A 15,458-nucleotide genomic window follows, 5' to 3' on the forward strand; every position below is an offset into this window, starting at 1 on the left:
CTCTCAGAAGAAAATTTGAAGCTGCAAAATGGTTCAAACACGCCGAAACTCATCCGAGCAGATTGGATCCCAACCCAAACCATCCCACATGTCCTAAGTGATATTATTGACTTGTACAAATGCTCAAAACATAATTTAGTTATGAATATAATACTCAAAATGAGATATTGGGTATGATTTATCACTTAATGTGATTGTAGATTATTTTTTCACTTAATCCTGTGCTCTGTGGTGACTAGTTTTGAGGAGTTAAGTTAAAACTGCATATCTCATATTGGACATGATAGCTTTCTTTATAATGTGATTCAAGTAAAGTTCTAGAGCATTGATTGCTCAATCAATATCCTCTGCTCACAACCAAGAAGCTAAAGAAAATTGATGGAATGACTTAGATAGTCCTAAAGGGACCACTTATGTATTTGTTCACTTTAAATATTGTTAGAGTATCTAATAGGAACAAGCTTTAGTCTAGATGTCAAAATGAAAAATGGTGGCAACTTTAAGGGGCCGCTTATGTATTTGGCCTTTAAAATTTTTAGGTGCGAAAAGAGAAATTAAAAAACTTGATAGGAAGACTTCAAATAGGAAAATGACCTAAAGAGGTTTTGTTTTAAACACAGCAATCACATCATTGCAGAATAATAACATCATATGATGCCAGTGGAGAAATTTATATCCCCAAAAGTCATTGTAGGGCTCAATGAGGATGTTAGAATAACCCACTTCCCTTTCCATGACTTTGGACTCTTTAAACCCAGTCAACAAGAAGGAACACAAAAAGCAGAAAATTAAAGACCACAAATCTTAAAGGATCAAACAGAGAACAAAAATTTTCCCATCTTACTCTGCATCTTATAATTGACTTAAAAATAAAAAAGACAGCACAAGAAGTCAATAGCAATATAGATCAAAGAAATAGGATTCAGAGTGTACAGTAGTCCATTATTTGTATCATAATAATATAACAACCTTTTAATATTAGACCAAGACAGGCTTAGCGATATGAACAGTAAGGATTTATACAACTGACCACTATTTGCTTGGAATTAAGACGTAATCCTTGTTGCTATTGTTATTGGATCTTAATTCATGAAGGCAATGAAGAAAGACTTCTAATCTATGTCGCTTGGACTCTCCAAAAATGTAGTTGCACCCGTGTTGATCCTCCAAAAATACACTACTTTTGGAGGATCTGACACGCATCCCGCAACATTTTTGAAGAGCCCGAACATGAAAGTTCTTAATCTCATCATGGACCAGTATAAAGTAGAGAGTCTGAATCAGAGGAGGGATATGAAAGTTCTTTATCTGCAGAAAATGACGAAGACATGGCCAAATGATGATCAAACCCTGGAAATGTGAAACCAAGGGTAGAACTTTGTAACGATGACAACTCTGGCGGTGGTGGAGGCACAATATCTTCTAAGTAAATTAAAGCTTGCCTCATACTTGGTCTAGCTGCTGGCTCTGTCTGAGAGCAAACTAGTCCAAGTTTTAGTACCAACTCAACCTCTTCTTTAATATATTCATTTCCCAAATTTTGATCAATGGCTTCAAGAATATCACCTCTACTCCAACATGAAAATACATAATCAACCAACACGATGTCCTCGTCTGATACCCTTGGATCTATTGGCCTTCTCCCACATGCCACTTCAAGCAAAAATGCACCAAAGGCATATACATCACTAATGGTTGTGGCTTTGCCAGTTCTTGTTTGTTCAGGGGCAAGGTAACCTACAGTTCCAACTATGTGTGTAGTGAGTGGATCGCTCCCGTGATCATACAATCTTGCTAGGCCAAAATCACCTAACTTTGCATTCAATTCACTGTCTAACAACACATTACTAGCCTTCACATCTCTGTGAATTACTACTTGTTCCCATTCTTCATGTAGATAGACTAGCGCTGATGCTACGCCTTTGATGACTCGAAATCTTTGGTTCCAATTGAGTGCACATGTTGGTTTGTCATATAGGAACTTATCGAGACTTCCATTAGGCATGTATTCGTAAACCAAAAGCAACTCTCCTTTGCGCCTGCAATAGCCCAAAAGTGGCACTAAATTCCTGTGGCGTAACCGACCAATACTAACAATTTCTGCTACAAATTCCCTCAATCCTTGTTTTGATTCATGAGAGACCCTCTTGACTGCTATCTCAATTGAAGAAGTTGGTAATACTCCTCTATAGACTCTGCCAAAGCCTCCAAAACCTAACAACTCTTTGTTGCCAAACCCCTTAGTGGCAATATAAAGATCTTTGTACTTAAACCTATGAGGGCCATACTCAAGCTCCCAATCTTCAAGCAATTCTGCGAACTTCCTCTTCCTTCCTACATAGTAAATTAATACAGAGAAGGCTATTACTAGAACAACTGCTGATATCATTGGCAAAGCAATCAACAAAAGTTTAGATTGTTTTTTCGGTCCAACTCGAGGAAGCTTAGGAAGCATAGCAAGATCAAGCCCTTGAGCTATTCCATTCATTTTAAAGCTCCATCCTAGAACATATTGTGTTGAAAAAATTGAGCCAGTTGATCCAGAGAAGCCAATAAACATCGTTTCATTCAAGATTGGTGAAAGATCATAGGATATAGACAAAAGAGGAACATTTGGTTTTGCCATATTCATTGGAGCCAATGTGACATTAATTTGCTTAGCCACACCATCATAGTCCACCCAACCCAGCATTGGCTGCCCACTAGCAAGTGTCATGTTATTGAATTTGACACCATAATAACCTGCTGGTTTCGATTCAACGGATTTTAATCCATTGATGTCGATTCCAACATGGTTAGCATCAATATCATTGAATTCTCTATTCTGAACTGTATCAAACTCCACCGCGAAAACATGATCATTGACTTTGCCGGTAGTGTTATCATTGAAGAGGCCAAGAAATTGGCTTGGAAGTGCATCTGCTAGCCCTCCAACAGGTGCAATAACAAAAGCCATGCCATGACCAGGCAAAACAAAAGGCACCATGGCAAAGACAAAAGTGGTAGAAAAAGAGAAATTTGAACCATTTGGTAAGTTCTTGAAATTGATTGGTGTGGGATAAAAAGCATGGCCTTTTTGCAGCCTAGAAGTATTTGTTAACTGTAATAGGCCATTTGGTGTGTACTGTGCTATGCCATCAAGACTCAAATTTGCTCTATTGAAGCCATTGTAAATGAATCCAAGCTCTTCAGAGTTTGCAAGAACAAAAAGAGCAGGCACAATCAATGCCTCAATCTTGAAAAACATGGCTATAAGTCTTTCAATAATTCATCAGAACTCAGAAGGTTATAAGCAGATGTAATGATTGAAATAGTTATGAACACCCTTTAAGTCAATTCATATGTTTTCTTCACTGCATGTGGTCCTAAACTTAATTTCTTGGTTGTGATATGTGACAAGTAGTGAAAGAACCAGTAGTCAAACTTTGTGGGCTTGTATTATCATTCATTTACACTATATGGCCTGGACTTTTTCGTTAGTTAGCTGTGTAGAAAGAATATGTGATAAATTCATGCAAGTTCCATTCTGGTAGTGGTGGTAATAAGTCTAAGTCAATGACAAAGGACGTAGCAAAGACTATATGAATCGAGTCATTATTCAGATTTTTTGAAAAAAAAGTCATTTTTATATTAAGAGGGGACAAATAATTTCCCTCATTTATGGCAAAAATTATTTTTCTTACAATTATCTTAACATTTAAATTTTATATTATTTGTTCCGACCAACCGCATTATTATTACGAGTAATTTTTAGCAATCAAGAAATTCATCTGATTTGCTAATATCATTATATATAAATTCTTTGTAGAAAATAGGTTTGACTCACCAACTAAACACTATTAAAATTGACTTTCCTTCTATTTTATGATCTACCTTAATGGTAGAATATTTTTTTTTTTTTAGTCTAGGAATATTGTAGAATATTTAATTTTTTCTTCCAAATCTAGGTTCTATATTAATTGCAGAATATATATTTAGTTTCCTTTTAGTTTAGTATCTATAAGGAAAATTACATATCCATTTTACTTTATTCTCTTTAGTTGATTTGAAATTGAAATTTTGTTTAGACATGCAATTTGAATTTTTTAAGTTGTATTTTTTCTCATAAACATGAAAATCCCACAATTTGTGAAAACTATCAGAACTTCCGCAACTCTTATACAACCTTACCAAATGAGCAAATCATAGTTCATAAACAAAGTATCGGAATATGCAAAGGTGTTATATTAATAAATTACATATCTCCATATTCTTTTTATAAATAAATGCTCGCGATTACATGCTATTCCAAACTCTCAGACACGCAATTTCTTTTTAAAGATTCACTGGTTCAAAAAAGCAATAATAGTAGTAACTAGTTATTCTTTAATATAATCCTTCCGTACTGTACGAAAAACCTCTTCATGTCGAGCATGAGTCATTTTTTACAAAATAGAAAATGATGGGTCTTTTTTTTATAAAATATAACTTATGAGTCACGCTTTACATTTAAAAAATTTGAAATTCCAAATCCTATTTTTTGAAGAATTTGAGATTTGAAATCATGATTTGAATTGAAGTTGAAAGTTTTTGCAGATTTCATAGATAAATGCTGATTTGAAATCAATATGAAATCAGGATCCCAAATCCTATGGCCAAACGCCGACTAAAGAACACATTCTAATAAGACTATTGGGAAAAAAAGCAAAGGGGACTTTCATTATGTTATACCGAAAGAAAGAGACAGAGGAGCGGCGGCTAGAAGTTGATTAAGAGCCCGTTTGGCTTAGCTTATAAGTCGCTGAAAATAGTTTATAAGCTATTTGCAGCTTTTTTGAGTGTTTGGCTGGCCAGCTTATAAGTCATTTTGTGCTTAAAATAAGCCAAAAAAAATAAGTTGGCCCGTTTGGCTTAGCTTAAAAAAAGCAGCTTATAAGCAAAAAAAAAAAAAAAAAAAAACGGAAAAGGGCCAAATATACCCCTGTACTATCGGAAAAGCGCTAAATATACCCTTCGTTATACTTTGGGTTCAAATATATACCCCTCATCCGTTAAAGTTGTCCAAGGTAGATAGTGAATCCTACGTGGCATTAACATTTAGTGAGGTGGGTGCCACATGGCATGCCACCTCAGCCCCTCTTACACATTTTATCTCTCCTCTTTATTTATTTTTCCACCATTAAAATTTGAGAAAAGACATCTTTGACCTTGGCACGAAAAACTCGAAGCAATTAAACTTAACTTTATTTATTTACCAACAACTTTCATCTCAATTATTTACCACCCGAGAAAATAATACCACTCTCAAATGGGAGGTGTATTACACTCGCGCCATCATCGCCACATCGTTGTCACGTCGTTGCCACGTCATCGCTATGTCAAAAATTACTAAATTTTTTGTTTTTCTTTTATTATTTTTTCTCTTTCTTCTTCTTTCCTCCTTCTCTCTCTTTTACCCTCCTCGCCACACACCGCCGTTCCAATACTAAAAAATTACCAACCCTTCATTTTTTATTTTTCTCTTCCTTCTTCTTTCTCCTCATCCTACCATAAACACCCAAATAACAACACCCATCAACATTACCACCCATAACATTCTTTATGGTAGAATTTTAAAACATTATTATAAGAAATTTAGATTCATTTAAAAATCAGTGATTTTAAATTTGTTAATCAAACTGGCAACAATATTGTTATTGTTATTGTTAACACAAATAACAATAGTAGTTGCAATCAATACAACTTTGAATTCAACTTATGTTGCTCGTTGTGCCAATGAAGAAAAAAAAAACAAGAACATCTCTTCCACACATTTTATCTCTTCAAGACTCTTTATTTATTTTTCCACCATTAAACCATTTTCACTATTTTTTGGTTTCTTGAATTTTTGTTTTCAAAAATAAAGTTGGAATAATGATTATGGAAAAAATGGGGTTGCTAATAATAATAATAATGCCACTAATGACAACCAAAATAACCACAGAAGGAATATGAAATTTGGTGGGGTGATGGTGGTGGCGGTGGTGGAGTGTGGGTTAAAAGGGGGTGTTGTTCTTATGGGGTGATTGATTTTGAAGAAAGAGGGGGGCCAAGAAAAAAATCCCAAAATATATTATTTTTAATATATATATATATATATATATATATATATATTAGCTCAAATATTTTTCACTCTCTTAATTTTTTTTTTTTTTTTTTTTGCACGTCGGCTCTCGGGGTGGTAAATAATTGAGATGAAAGTTGTTAAGGGGGTAAATAAATACAAGTTAAGTTTAGTTGCTAAACTGAATGAACCCATTCAAAGATGTCTTTTGTCTTAAAATTTCCTTCCCTCATAATCATAAAATGCCCATGTTCCTAACTTCCTATACATACACATATGCATGGACTCCAAGAAAAAAATCCCAAAATTTTAAATAAAATAATCAATTAATTAGCTCAAATAAAACGATATTGAATTTTCAAGAACTGAACCCATTTGCTTTGCAAAGGGGGAAATAGTTTTCGTAGACCCACTTCATAGAATTCAAGAACTAGCTAGTAGTCCTTGATGGTTTTACCGTGATTGATTGGAAAAAAGAATGGAGGGGTGTAAATATTTTCTGTGTGAACCCATTTGGTGAACACTGCATTGTAAAAGATAAAAGGGGAAAAGATTGATTTTGTTGGAGACCCATTTCATAGAATTCAAGAACACTATTGGTCCTTGATGATTTTACTGTGTTTGATTGGAAAAAATAATCGGTTTCTTTGTAGACCCATCGGACAGAATTGAGTCTCACTTCTCTTTCCTCTCTCACCACAATTTGTTCTTACCCATGGTGGCGGTAATGGTTGTGGAGGGGAAGAAAATTTTAGTGGTGGAAGAATAAATAAAGGGGAAGGATAAAATGTGTTAGGGGCGCTGAGGTGGCATGCCACGTGGCATCCACCTCACTAAATGTCAGTGCCACGTAGGATTGACTATCCACCTTGGACAACTTTAATGGATGAGGGGTATATTTAAACTCAAAGTATAACGAAGGGTATATTTGGCCCTTTTCCGAAGAAAAAAAATGCCCAACTTTTTTTTTTTTGGCTTATAAGCTGCTCTTTTTAAGCCCATCCAAACAGGCTCTTAAGATGATAATTCAGAATTGTAATGTGACTTTTCTTTCCCTTAGCAAAATTCCAATTAGGAAAAGACTTTCACTTAGATGTGTAATACTATTATTATTTCCTCATATTGATACATGCATCACTAGACGTGGATTTACGATTTATTTCCAATCCTATTCTAGTTTGGTTTCCAATCCTATTTGGAATTGGATTTCGATTTTTATTCCTATTTGGAGTTGGTTTTGGCTTCAAGAAAAAGCACCATTCATTATTTATAAATAGAGTAACTTTGGAGAATTTTTATATGCTCATTATTATTCTCCGTTGACAATTCAGCTTCAAATCACGTTTGCCGATTCGTTCACCGTTGGATCGGCCTGAAATTTTTACTGAGTGTTCCATAGTTTATTTTAACGGTGGAGATTGAATCTAGAGTTCCGCAGCATCATATTTCGATCCCAGAACAGCAGTTCCATTTCGGGTTTGCCTCTTTTCGACTTAATAACACAATGTTGGCGAGGAAGCAAAAGGCTTACACCCTTTTGGAAGCTGATGATGATGAATACAATGATGTTGGTGAGAAAAGTAGTTTGGCTACCCGTAAAAAGAAGTACAGGAAGAGGGTTGAAATCCAGGACGATGAAGACGACAATGCAGCCAGGAATAGGAGACGAACTTCAAGAGATCAAGATGACCGTGACAACTCTGAGTCGGAAGAAGAAATTCTTCGGGACCAAAGAGAGAGGGAGGAGTTGGAACGAAACATTAGAGAACGTGATGCTGCCGGGATTAGAAAGTTGGCACAGCCAAAATTATCGAGGAAGGAGGAAGAAAAGGCAATCAGGAGGGCTGATGCGTTGGGCCGAGATGACATTGCAAATTTGAGGAAAGTTTCGAGACGAGAATACTTGAAGAAAAGGCAGGAAAAGAAGCTCGAGGAACTCAGAGATGAAATCGAAGACGAGCAGTACTTGTTTGAGGGATTGAAGTTGACAGAAGCAGAGAGACGCGAACTAACACATAAGCAAAAAATATATGAACTAGTTAAGAAGAAATCAGAAGATACTGATGATGACATGGTCGAGTATAGGATGCCTGATGCCTATGATCATGAAAGTGGCGTAAATCAGAAAAAGAGATTTTCCGTGGCTTCGCAGCATGACAGGGATCTAGATGCTGCTGGAAAGACGAAACCTTTCGCAGAACAAGAAGCGTGGGAAGAACATCAAATTGCAAAAGCTACACTTAAATATGGGTCAAAAAATATAAAGCCAAGATCTGATGAATATAAATTCGTGTTCGAAAACCAAATTGAGTTCATAAAGGCAGCAGTAATGGATGGTGTTAATGCTGATCAAAAGCCTCCCATTGAGTCAATAGAGAAATCTATGGCTAAATCAGCATTTGGGAAACTTCAGGAAGATAGGAAGACACTACCAATTTATCACTACAGGGATGATCTGCTCCAAGCTATTAACGATCATCAGGTTCTTGTGATTGTTGGAGAAACGGGCTCAGGGAAAACCACACAGATACCACAGTATCTACACGAGGCGGGGTATACTAAACGTGGGAAGATTGGATGTACTCAACCTCGTCGAGTTGCTGCAATGAGTGTTGCTGCACGTGTTTCTCAAGAAATGGGAGTCAAACTCGGCAATGATGTTGGCTACTCCATTCGGTTCGAAGATTGCACTTCCGAGAAAACGATTCTGAAATATATGACCGATGGAATGCTTCTACGAGAATTCCTTGGTGAGCCTGATCTAGCCAGCTACAGTGTCATTATGGTTGACGAGGCTCACGAAAGAACACTTTCGACTGACATTTTGTTTGGGTTAGTAAAGGATATTGCCCGATTTCGGCCTGATCTGAAGTTGCTTATATCAAGTGCCACTCTAGATGCAGCGAAGTTCAGCGATTATTTTGACTGTGCACCAATTTTTAAAATTCCTGGAAGACGGTTTCCAGTTGAGATACACTATACGAAAGTGCCAGAGGCGGATTATATGGATGCAGCAGTAGTAACGGCTCTTCAGATCCATGTAACTCAACCACCAGGCGATATATTAATCTTTTTGACTGGGCAGGAGGAGATAGAAACAGCGGAGGAGATCATTAAGCATCGGATACGGGGTCTAGGGACGAAGATTGCTGAGCTGATAGTTTGCCCGATATACGCAAACCTGCCAACAGAATTACAAACTAAGATATTTGAGCCCACTCCTGAAGGGGCTCGTAAGGTTGTCCTGTCTACAAATATTGCTGAAACATCACTGACAATCGATGGGATTAAATACGTTATTGATCCAGGATTTTCTAAGATGAAGTCTTACAACCCTCGGACGGGGATGGAGTCCTTACAGGTCACTCCTATATCTAAGGCGTCTGCCAACCAACGGGCTGGTCGATCTGGAAGAACGGGTCCTGGAAAGTGCTTTCGGTTATACACTGCACATAACTACATGAATGATTTGGAAGATAACACAGTCCCGGAAATACAAAGGACCAACCTTGCAAATGTTGTGCTCTCTCTCAAGAGCCTTGGGCTTGGGACTATGGAATTGATGAATTTCGACTTCATGGACCCCCCACCATCAGAAGCTCTACTTACAGCACTGGAACTGCTCTTTGCCCTTGGTGCCCTTAATAAGCTTGGCGAGTTAACAACAACAGGTAGAAAAATGGCCGAGTTTCCACTAGATCCGATGCTGTCCAAGACAATCGTTGCCTCCGACAAATACAAGTGTTCTGATGAAATAATAAGTATTGCTGCAATGCTTTCTGTGGGGAATTCAATCTTCTATCGTCCAAAGGACAAACAAGTCCACGCGGACAATGCATGGATGAATTTTCATACGGGCAATGTGGGAGATCATATCGCGCTGCTAAGGGTCTACAATTCCTCGAAGGAGGCAAACTTTTCAACAGATTGGTGCTATGAGAATTACATCCAGGTCAGAAGCATGAAGAGAGCTAGGGATATTCGAGATCAATTGAAAGGCCTGCTGGAAAGGGTGGAAATTGAGTTGACTTCAAATGTGAATGACGTGGAAGCTATAAAGAAGTGTATAACATCAGGATTTTTCACACACTCAGCGAGACTACAAAAGGCTGGATCTTATCGAACTGTTAAACATCCCCAAACAGTTAACATTCACCCTAGCTCAGGTTTAGTGCAATCGCTTCCTAGATGGGTCGTCTACCATGAGCTAGTCTTGACGAGTAAGGAGTACATGCGACAGGTTACTGAACTGAAACCGGAATGGCTTGTAGAAATAGCTCCTCACTACTATCAGTTGAAGGATGTTGAAGACTCTAGCTCAAAGAAAATGCCTCGCGGAATTGGTCGTGTATCTTAGGATCAACTTCTATCTTTGCAAAAGAAAAGAGCATTCTCAAGAGAGTAGCTTATGCGAGGATTTGAAAATCTTCCCGTTAGGTAGAAGGATTTTGCTAACGGAGGAAGTCCATGTGCATTAACTGACATGAATCAGATAGCAGTATATAGAATTTTATAGATTCTTCATAACCCTTTTTAGTTTTTATAGATTTATGGCTGTAATTCTCTGTATGTGCCTAGTTCTATGCTTTATTTTGCACGAGGAAGCATGCCATAAGAATATTTTTTATCATGTAAACCATGTAGTTTAAATTTTTTTCAACAGTCCTGGAGTATTAGAACCATGATAATATAAAATCTCGTAAGCTAACAATGTCCAAAAAGAAGAATGCGAGAAGTTCGTATCCTTTATATTGCTAAAAGCGAGTAGTGAGGATGAGAAAAAACATAAGCTATCTCCTTCATGCTCTAACTATGTCTATAATTCTAAATTGACAAATAGATTAATACTTAGAGAACTGAAAGAATGGCATAGTACATGAACTGTTATCTAGCTCTATCAATTTCTTCAATTATTTACTGTCTAGTGTTCATGAAACTGCTGAATTATGTGCTTCATACGAAAATTAATTAACTTATGAATTTGATAATTCTTTTATTTTGTATTGAAAGTAGCTATAAAATCAGGATACCATGGAATTGTTGAATTCTGGATAGGAGAAAAATGTTTACAGTATTCCATCATAAGCTACTCTAATTTATCACAAGTACATAATCCACCAAAATTAGGTTATATTTACCAGGCTCAATACATCAACATTCCTCCTAGAAATTCTATCCAACTCATCATGAATCATCGACCATCAGAGAGAAGAGAGTCTGTTACAGATGGACAGCGGGAATGTGCATAAACCGAAGAAGATGGATACGACTTGACAAAATCATCAAAACCTCCACGATGGTCAAATGTTAGGCCAGCTGATGAAACACCGAGTGCTGAGAACTCTGGTAAGGCCACAACACCATCCAAGAACAACAAGATTTGTCGCATAGTTGGCCTAAACGAGGGCTCTGAATGAGAGCAGAACAAGCCCAGCTTCAACACCAACTCCACTTGTCCTGGAACAAAATCAATGCCTATATTTGGATCAACAGCCTCAAGAATATTACCCCTATTCCAGCACGAGAACACCCAATCGACCAAAATAAAATCATCACCGTCTTGTCTTGGCTGTATCGGCCTCCTACCACAGGCAACTTCAAGCAAAAAAGCCCCAAAGGAAAATACATCGGTACTAGGTGTTGCCCTGCCAGTTCTGGTATGCTCTGGTGCAAGGTAACCAAGAGTACCAACGACACGAGTAGTTTGAGGATCGGTCCCATGACCATATAGCCTTGCAAGTCCAAAGTCTCCTAGCCTTCCATTTACTTCACCATCCAACAAGACATTACTGGCCTTAACATCTCTATGAACAACTACGTGGTCACATTCTTCGTGTAGGAAAAATAGTCCTGATGCTACACCTCTAATAACTCTGAATCTCTGGCTCCAATCGAGAGTGAGTCTTGGTTGGTCGTATAGATACTTATCTAGACTTCCATTAGACATGTATTCATAAACCAAAAGTAACTCTCCTTTCCGCCTGCAGTAACCCAAAAGTGGTACTACGTTCCTGTGTTGTATACGACCTATGCTTACTATCTCCGAAACAAATTCCTTCACCCCTTGTCTTGATTCCTGAGATATCTTCTTTACAGCTATCTCAAGTTTGGTGATAGGCATCACTCCTTTGTAAACTTTACCAAATCCTCCAGCTCCCAATAGCTCTTTTTCTCTAAATCCCTTAGTGGCTATGTACAAATCTTTATACTTGAACCTTTGCGGTCTATACTCGCGTTCCCAATCTTCAAGAAGTTCTTCATACTTTTTCCTTCTTACATAATAAACCACCATTGAGGTTGCTACAACAAGTGAAACAAAGAGATTAACGGCAAGCCAATCGTTACAAATCTTGAAGTCCCTTTGCGTCCAAAACGAGGAAGATTAGGAAGTTGAGAGAGTTCTTGAGCTTTCCCATTTGTCTTGAAGCTCCATCCCAAGATATAATGATGTGTTGGAACTGAGCCAGTTGATGATGAAAAACCAACATACATGGTATCATCAAGAACTGGTGAAAGATCATAACTCTTCACCAAAAGTGGCCAAATTGGTTTCCCCATATGTAATGGAGCTACTGTTACATTAATTTGCTTAGTCCTGCCATCATAATCAACCCAAACTTGCATTGGCTGGCCACTAATTAGAGACAAGTTATGAAACAAGCCAGTACCATCAAAATAACCTGCTGGATGAGATGCTACAGACCTCAATCCATTTATATCAATTCCAACATGATTGTTATTGATATCGCCAAAATCCTCACTATAGATTGTATCGAGCTCAACTCCAACAACATGGTTTGATTTATTCCCATTATTGGCTGAGTTAAAAAGGCCAAGATAGTGATTTGCTACAGCTCCCCGAATTCCTCTGTGTGGCGCGATGATGAAAACCAGCCCGTGACCATCCAAAGGTGGATAATCAGAGCTTATCGCAAACACAAAAGTTGTGGAGAAAGAAAATGCAGTACCATTAGGTGAATTCTTGAAATGAATTGGATTTGGATAGAAAGCATGGCCCTGATCTTGTGTTTTTGAATCTGTTAACAGCAAAAGGCCATTAGATGTGAACTTAGCTATGCCATCCAAACTAACATTACCTGATTGGAATCCATTGTAAATGAATGCATCAACTTCACAAGAAGCTGGTGCAAAATCAAATAAGAAGAGAGCCACTAGTATGAAAAAATTGAAGAACATTGGTAATATTCTTGATTGAGAAAATATTTTGACCATATGAAGCTTTGTTCTACTGTTTATACTTTATATGACAAGAAATGTTTTTCTATGCAATCGAATTAATGAGACTATGTACATTCAGAGCCACAAAATGAGAAAATTAATAAATGCACAAAATGTACGAGGCTATGTCCAAGTCTTCTACAGTAATCCAAAAATGTTATATATGCCAAGTCGTCTCAAGTAAACCAAAAAAGTCATCTACCAAGGTGGTCCATCATACTTGTACTAAAATTTGGACTTACATGAGAGGAAAGGTCTATATTTTCAACTGCATATCTTTCTTCAAATGTCATTAGCTTCAATTGTTTAAGCAAATTTATAGCTTAATGTAGAAAAACATCTAAACAATTAGATATGGAGTATACAAACTAGGGAGGATAATATCTTTTAGATTTCCTCATTTGAAATATTAAATGCATTTGAACTTACCATAAATTATAAATTGATGATCTAACGTGTTTGATGCCAACTACTCAGCAGATATAGTACAAAATATTAACTACCAATTGATGACCCTTTTGTAAGGTACTGAAAATTTGGCAAGTGGCAAGAATTTAATTTCAAGTGCAGTACCGTTCTCATGTTTGGTGGAATTAGATTTACATCGTTAATTTTTATCGGTAACTTTCTAACCCCTCCAAATAGAGGTGGATCTAGTTTTTAATCAATGAGAGCTTTTATACAGATCTTGCATATGTATTATAAAATTCATTAAGGCTTATTTTAGAAAGTTAAGGTGTTTGTCCAAAACTTTTAAGGAAAAAATAAATACTCCCTCCGTCCCATATTAGTTGTCCACATTACTATAAATATCCGTCCCAAAATACTTGTCCATTTACAAAATCAAGATAGAATAAATTAAGTTATTCCTATTTTGCCCTTAACATTAGTTGTTTTTTTAAAGTAACCAATATTGATTAGAGTGCAATTAATTGGAGAGAAATAAGGATAATGTAGTAAAAAATACACTTTTATTTATGAATTCTTAAGAGGCGTGTAAAGAGAAAAGTGGACAAATAATATGTGACAGAGGGAGTATTCTTGAGTGGTAGCAGCTTTAGTATTTGCAAAAGTGTTTTTCATTAGGCAAACACAAAATGTTATATTCAAAAGGCACTTATGATAACAAAATATTTTTCAAAATAAGCAGATTTTGAAAACTTTACCAAACAAGCTATAAATTTGACAAGAAAATGAAGGTCGAATCCTTTGTCATAATCAAGTCGAATTTCACGTTGATATGCCCTTCTTATAATTTATAAATCAGTCTATTCTAACCACTTTGTGTCATAATAAGTCGCATACAAATTTAGATGTTAACATGCCCGGAAGCCCACGCTATTACTTTTTCAAATTTAGCGGCACAATGAGAAAAATGAGAATCACAGATAACCAAAATTACTATCTAAATAAATTTGTTATATGTGATAGCTGTCCAAATCACTCGCCACGTAATAGGAAAAAATCTTGCCTGCAATATCAGTGACGTTTTCAGTCGAACTCAAACAATTCCTTTTTAAGTTTAGAAGTTAATCGAAAAGCTCGTCTCTAAAATTTAAATCTGAACATAAAATTTCCTTGAAAGAGACTTAGCTCGGTGGGTGATAATTTTATTTTTCCGGAGATTGCTATACAAAATGAATAAGTTTATTTCTCTATTTATTTAAAAAAGAACCTGAATTAATTTAGCTCCTATTTATAGAATATTGGAAGTTTAATTTTCGAAGGCTGCTTAACTTCTTTCCTAGAAAGCCGGGTTGATTGCAAGCCTTTTCAGGAGAGATAATTTATTTCTCTTGAGATTGATTTACAAAATGAATTAATTTAGCTTCTTATTTATAGGAGAAAGAAAGTTGCTAGGAGGATTTTAAAAAGTAAAGCTTTTCGAGGAAAGGCTCTTGAATCCCCATTTCAGACTTTTTAGAAGTTTAAGATGCGCAGTAATCCTAAGGCTTTTCGAAGTTTTTGCAAGTTGCATGCATGAGTTACTTGCTTGGTTGCAAGCTTCATCGGAAAGCTGTAGGAGTACTTAATTAACGGACATGCATCCACAATACATTATATTTATAATAATTTGAAATTTATTGTTTTTATATCTTTAGGATTGATGTTGTGTTGTTAGCATATTGATATCTAT

General features: G+C 36.5%; 3 protein-coding genes across 3 annotated transcripts; 1 reads left to right on the forward strand and 2 right to left on the reverse strand.

Moving 5' to 3' along the window:
• Positions 1–887: 887 nt before the first annotated feature.
• Positions 888–3,498, reverse strand: LOC132057020 (L-type lectin-domain containing receptor kinase IV.1-like). Its single transcript, XM_059449452.1, has one exon. The coding sequence runs from the start codon at positions 3,245–3,247 to the stop codon at positions 1,250–1,252; it is 1,998 nt and encodes a 665-aa protein (XP_059305435.1). The 5' UTR covers positions 3,248–3,498; the 3' UTR covers positions 888–1,249.
• Positions 3,499–7,302: 3,804 nt separating this feature from the next.
• Positions 7,303–10,545, forward strand: LOC132057021 (pre-mRNA-splicing factor ATP-dependent RNA helicase DEAH1-like). Its single transcript, XM_059449453.1, has one exon. The coding sequence runs from the start codon at positions 7,587–7,589 to the stop codon at positions 10,437–10,439; it is 2,853 nt and encodes a 950-aa protein (XP_059305436.1). The 5' UTR covers positions 7,303–7,586; the 3' UTR covers positions 10,440–10,545.
• A 501-nt stretch (positions 10,546–11,046) lies between these two features.
• Positions 11,047–13,609, reverse strand: LOC132057022 (L-type lectin-domain containing receptor kinase IV.1-like). The gene is given in 2 exon segments (XM_059449454.1): positions 11,047–12,395; positions 12,398–13,609. Coding segments are annotated over 2 exon segments (2,040 nt in total). The 5' UTR covers positions 13,316–13,609; the 3' UTR covers positions 11,047–11,273.
• Positions 13,610–15,458: the final 1,849 nt, after the last annotated feature.

Source organism: Lycium ferocissimum, chromosome 5, assembly GCF_029784015.1.
Source record: "Lycium ferocissimum isolate CSIRO_LF1 chromosome 5, AGI_CSIRO_Lferr_CH_V1, whole genome shotgun sequence".
NCBI classification, from domain to species: domain Eukaryota; kingdom Viridiplantae; phylum Streptophyta; class Magnoliopsida; order Solanales; family Solanaceae; genus Lycium; species Lycium ferocissimum.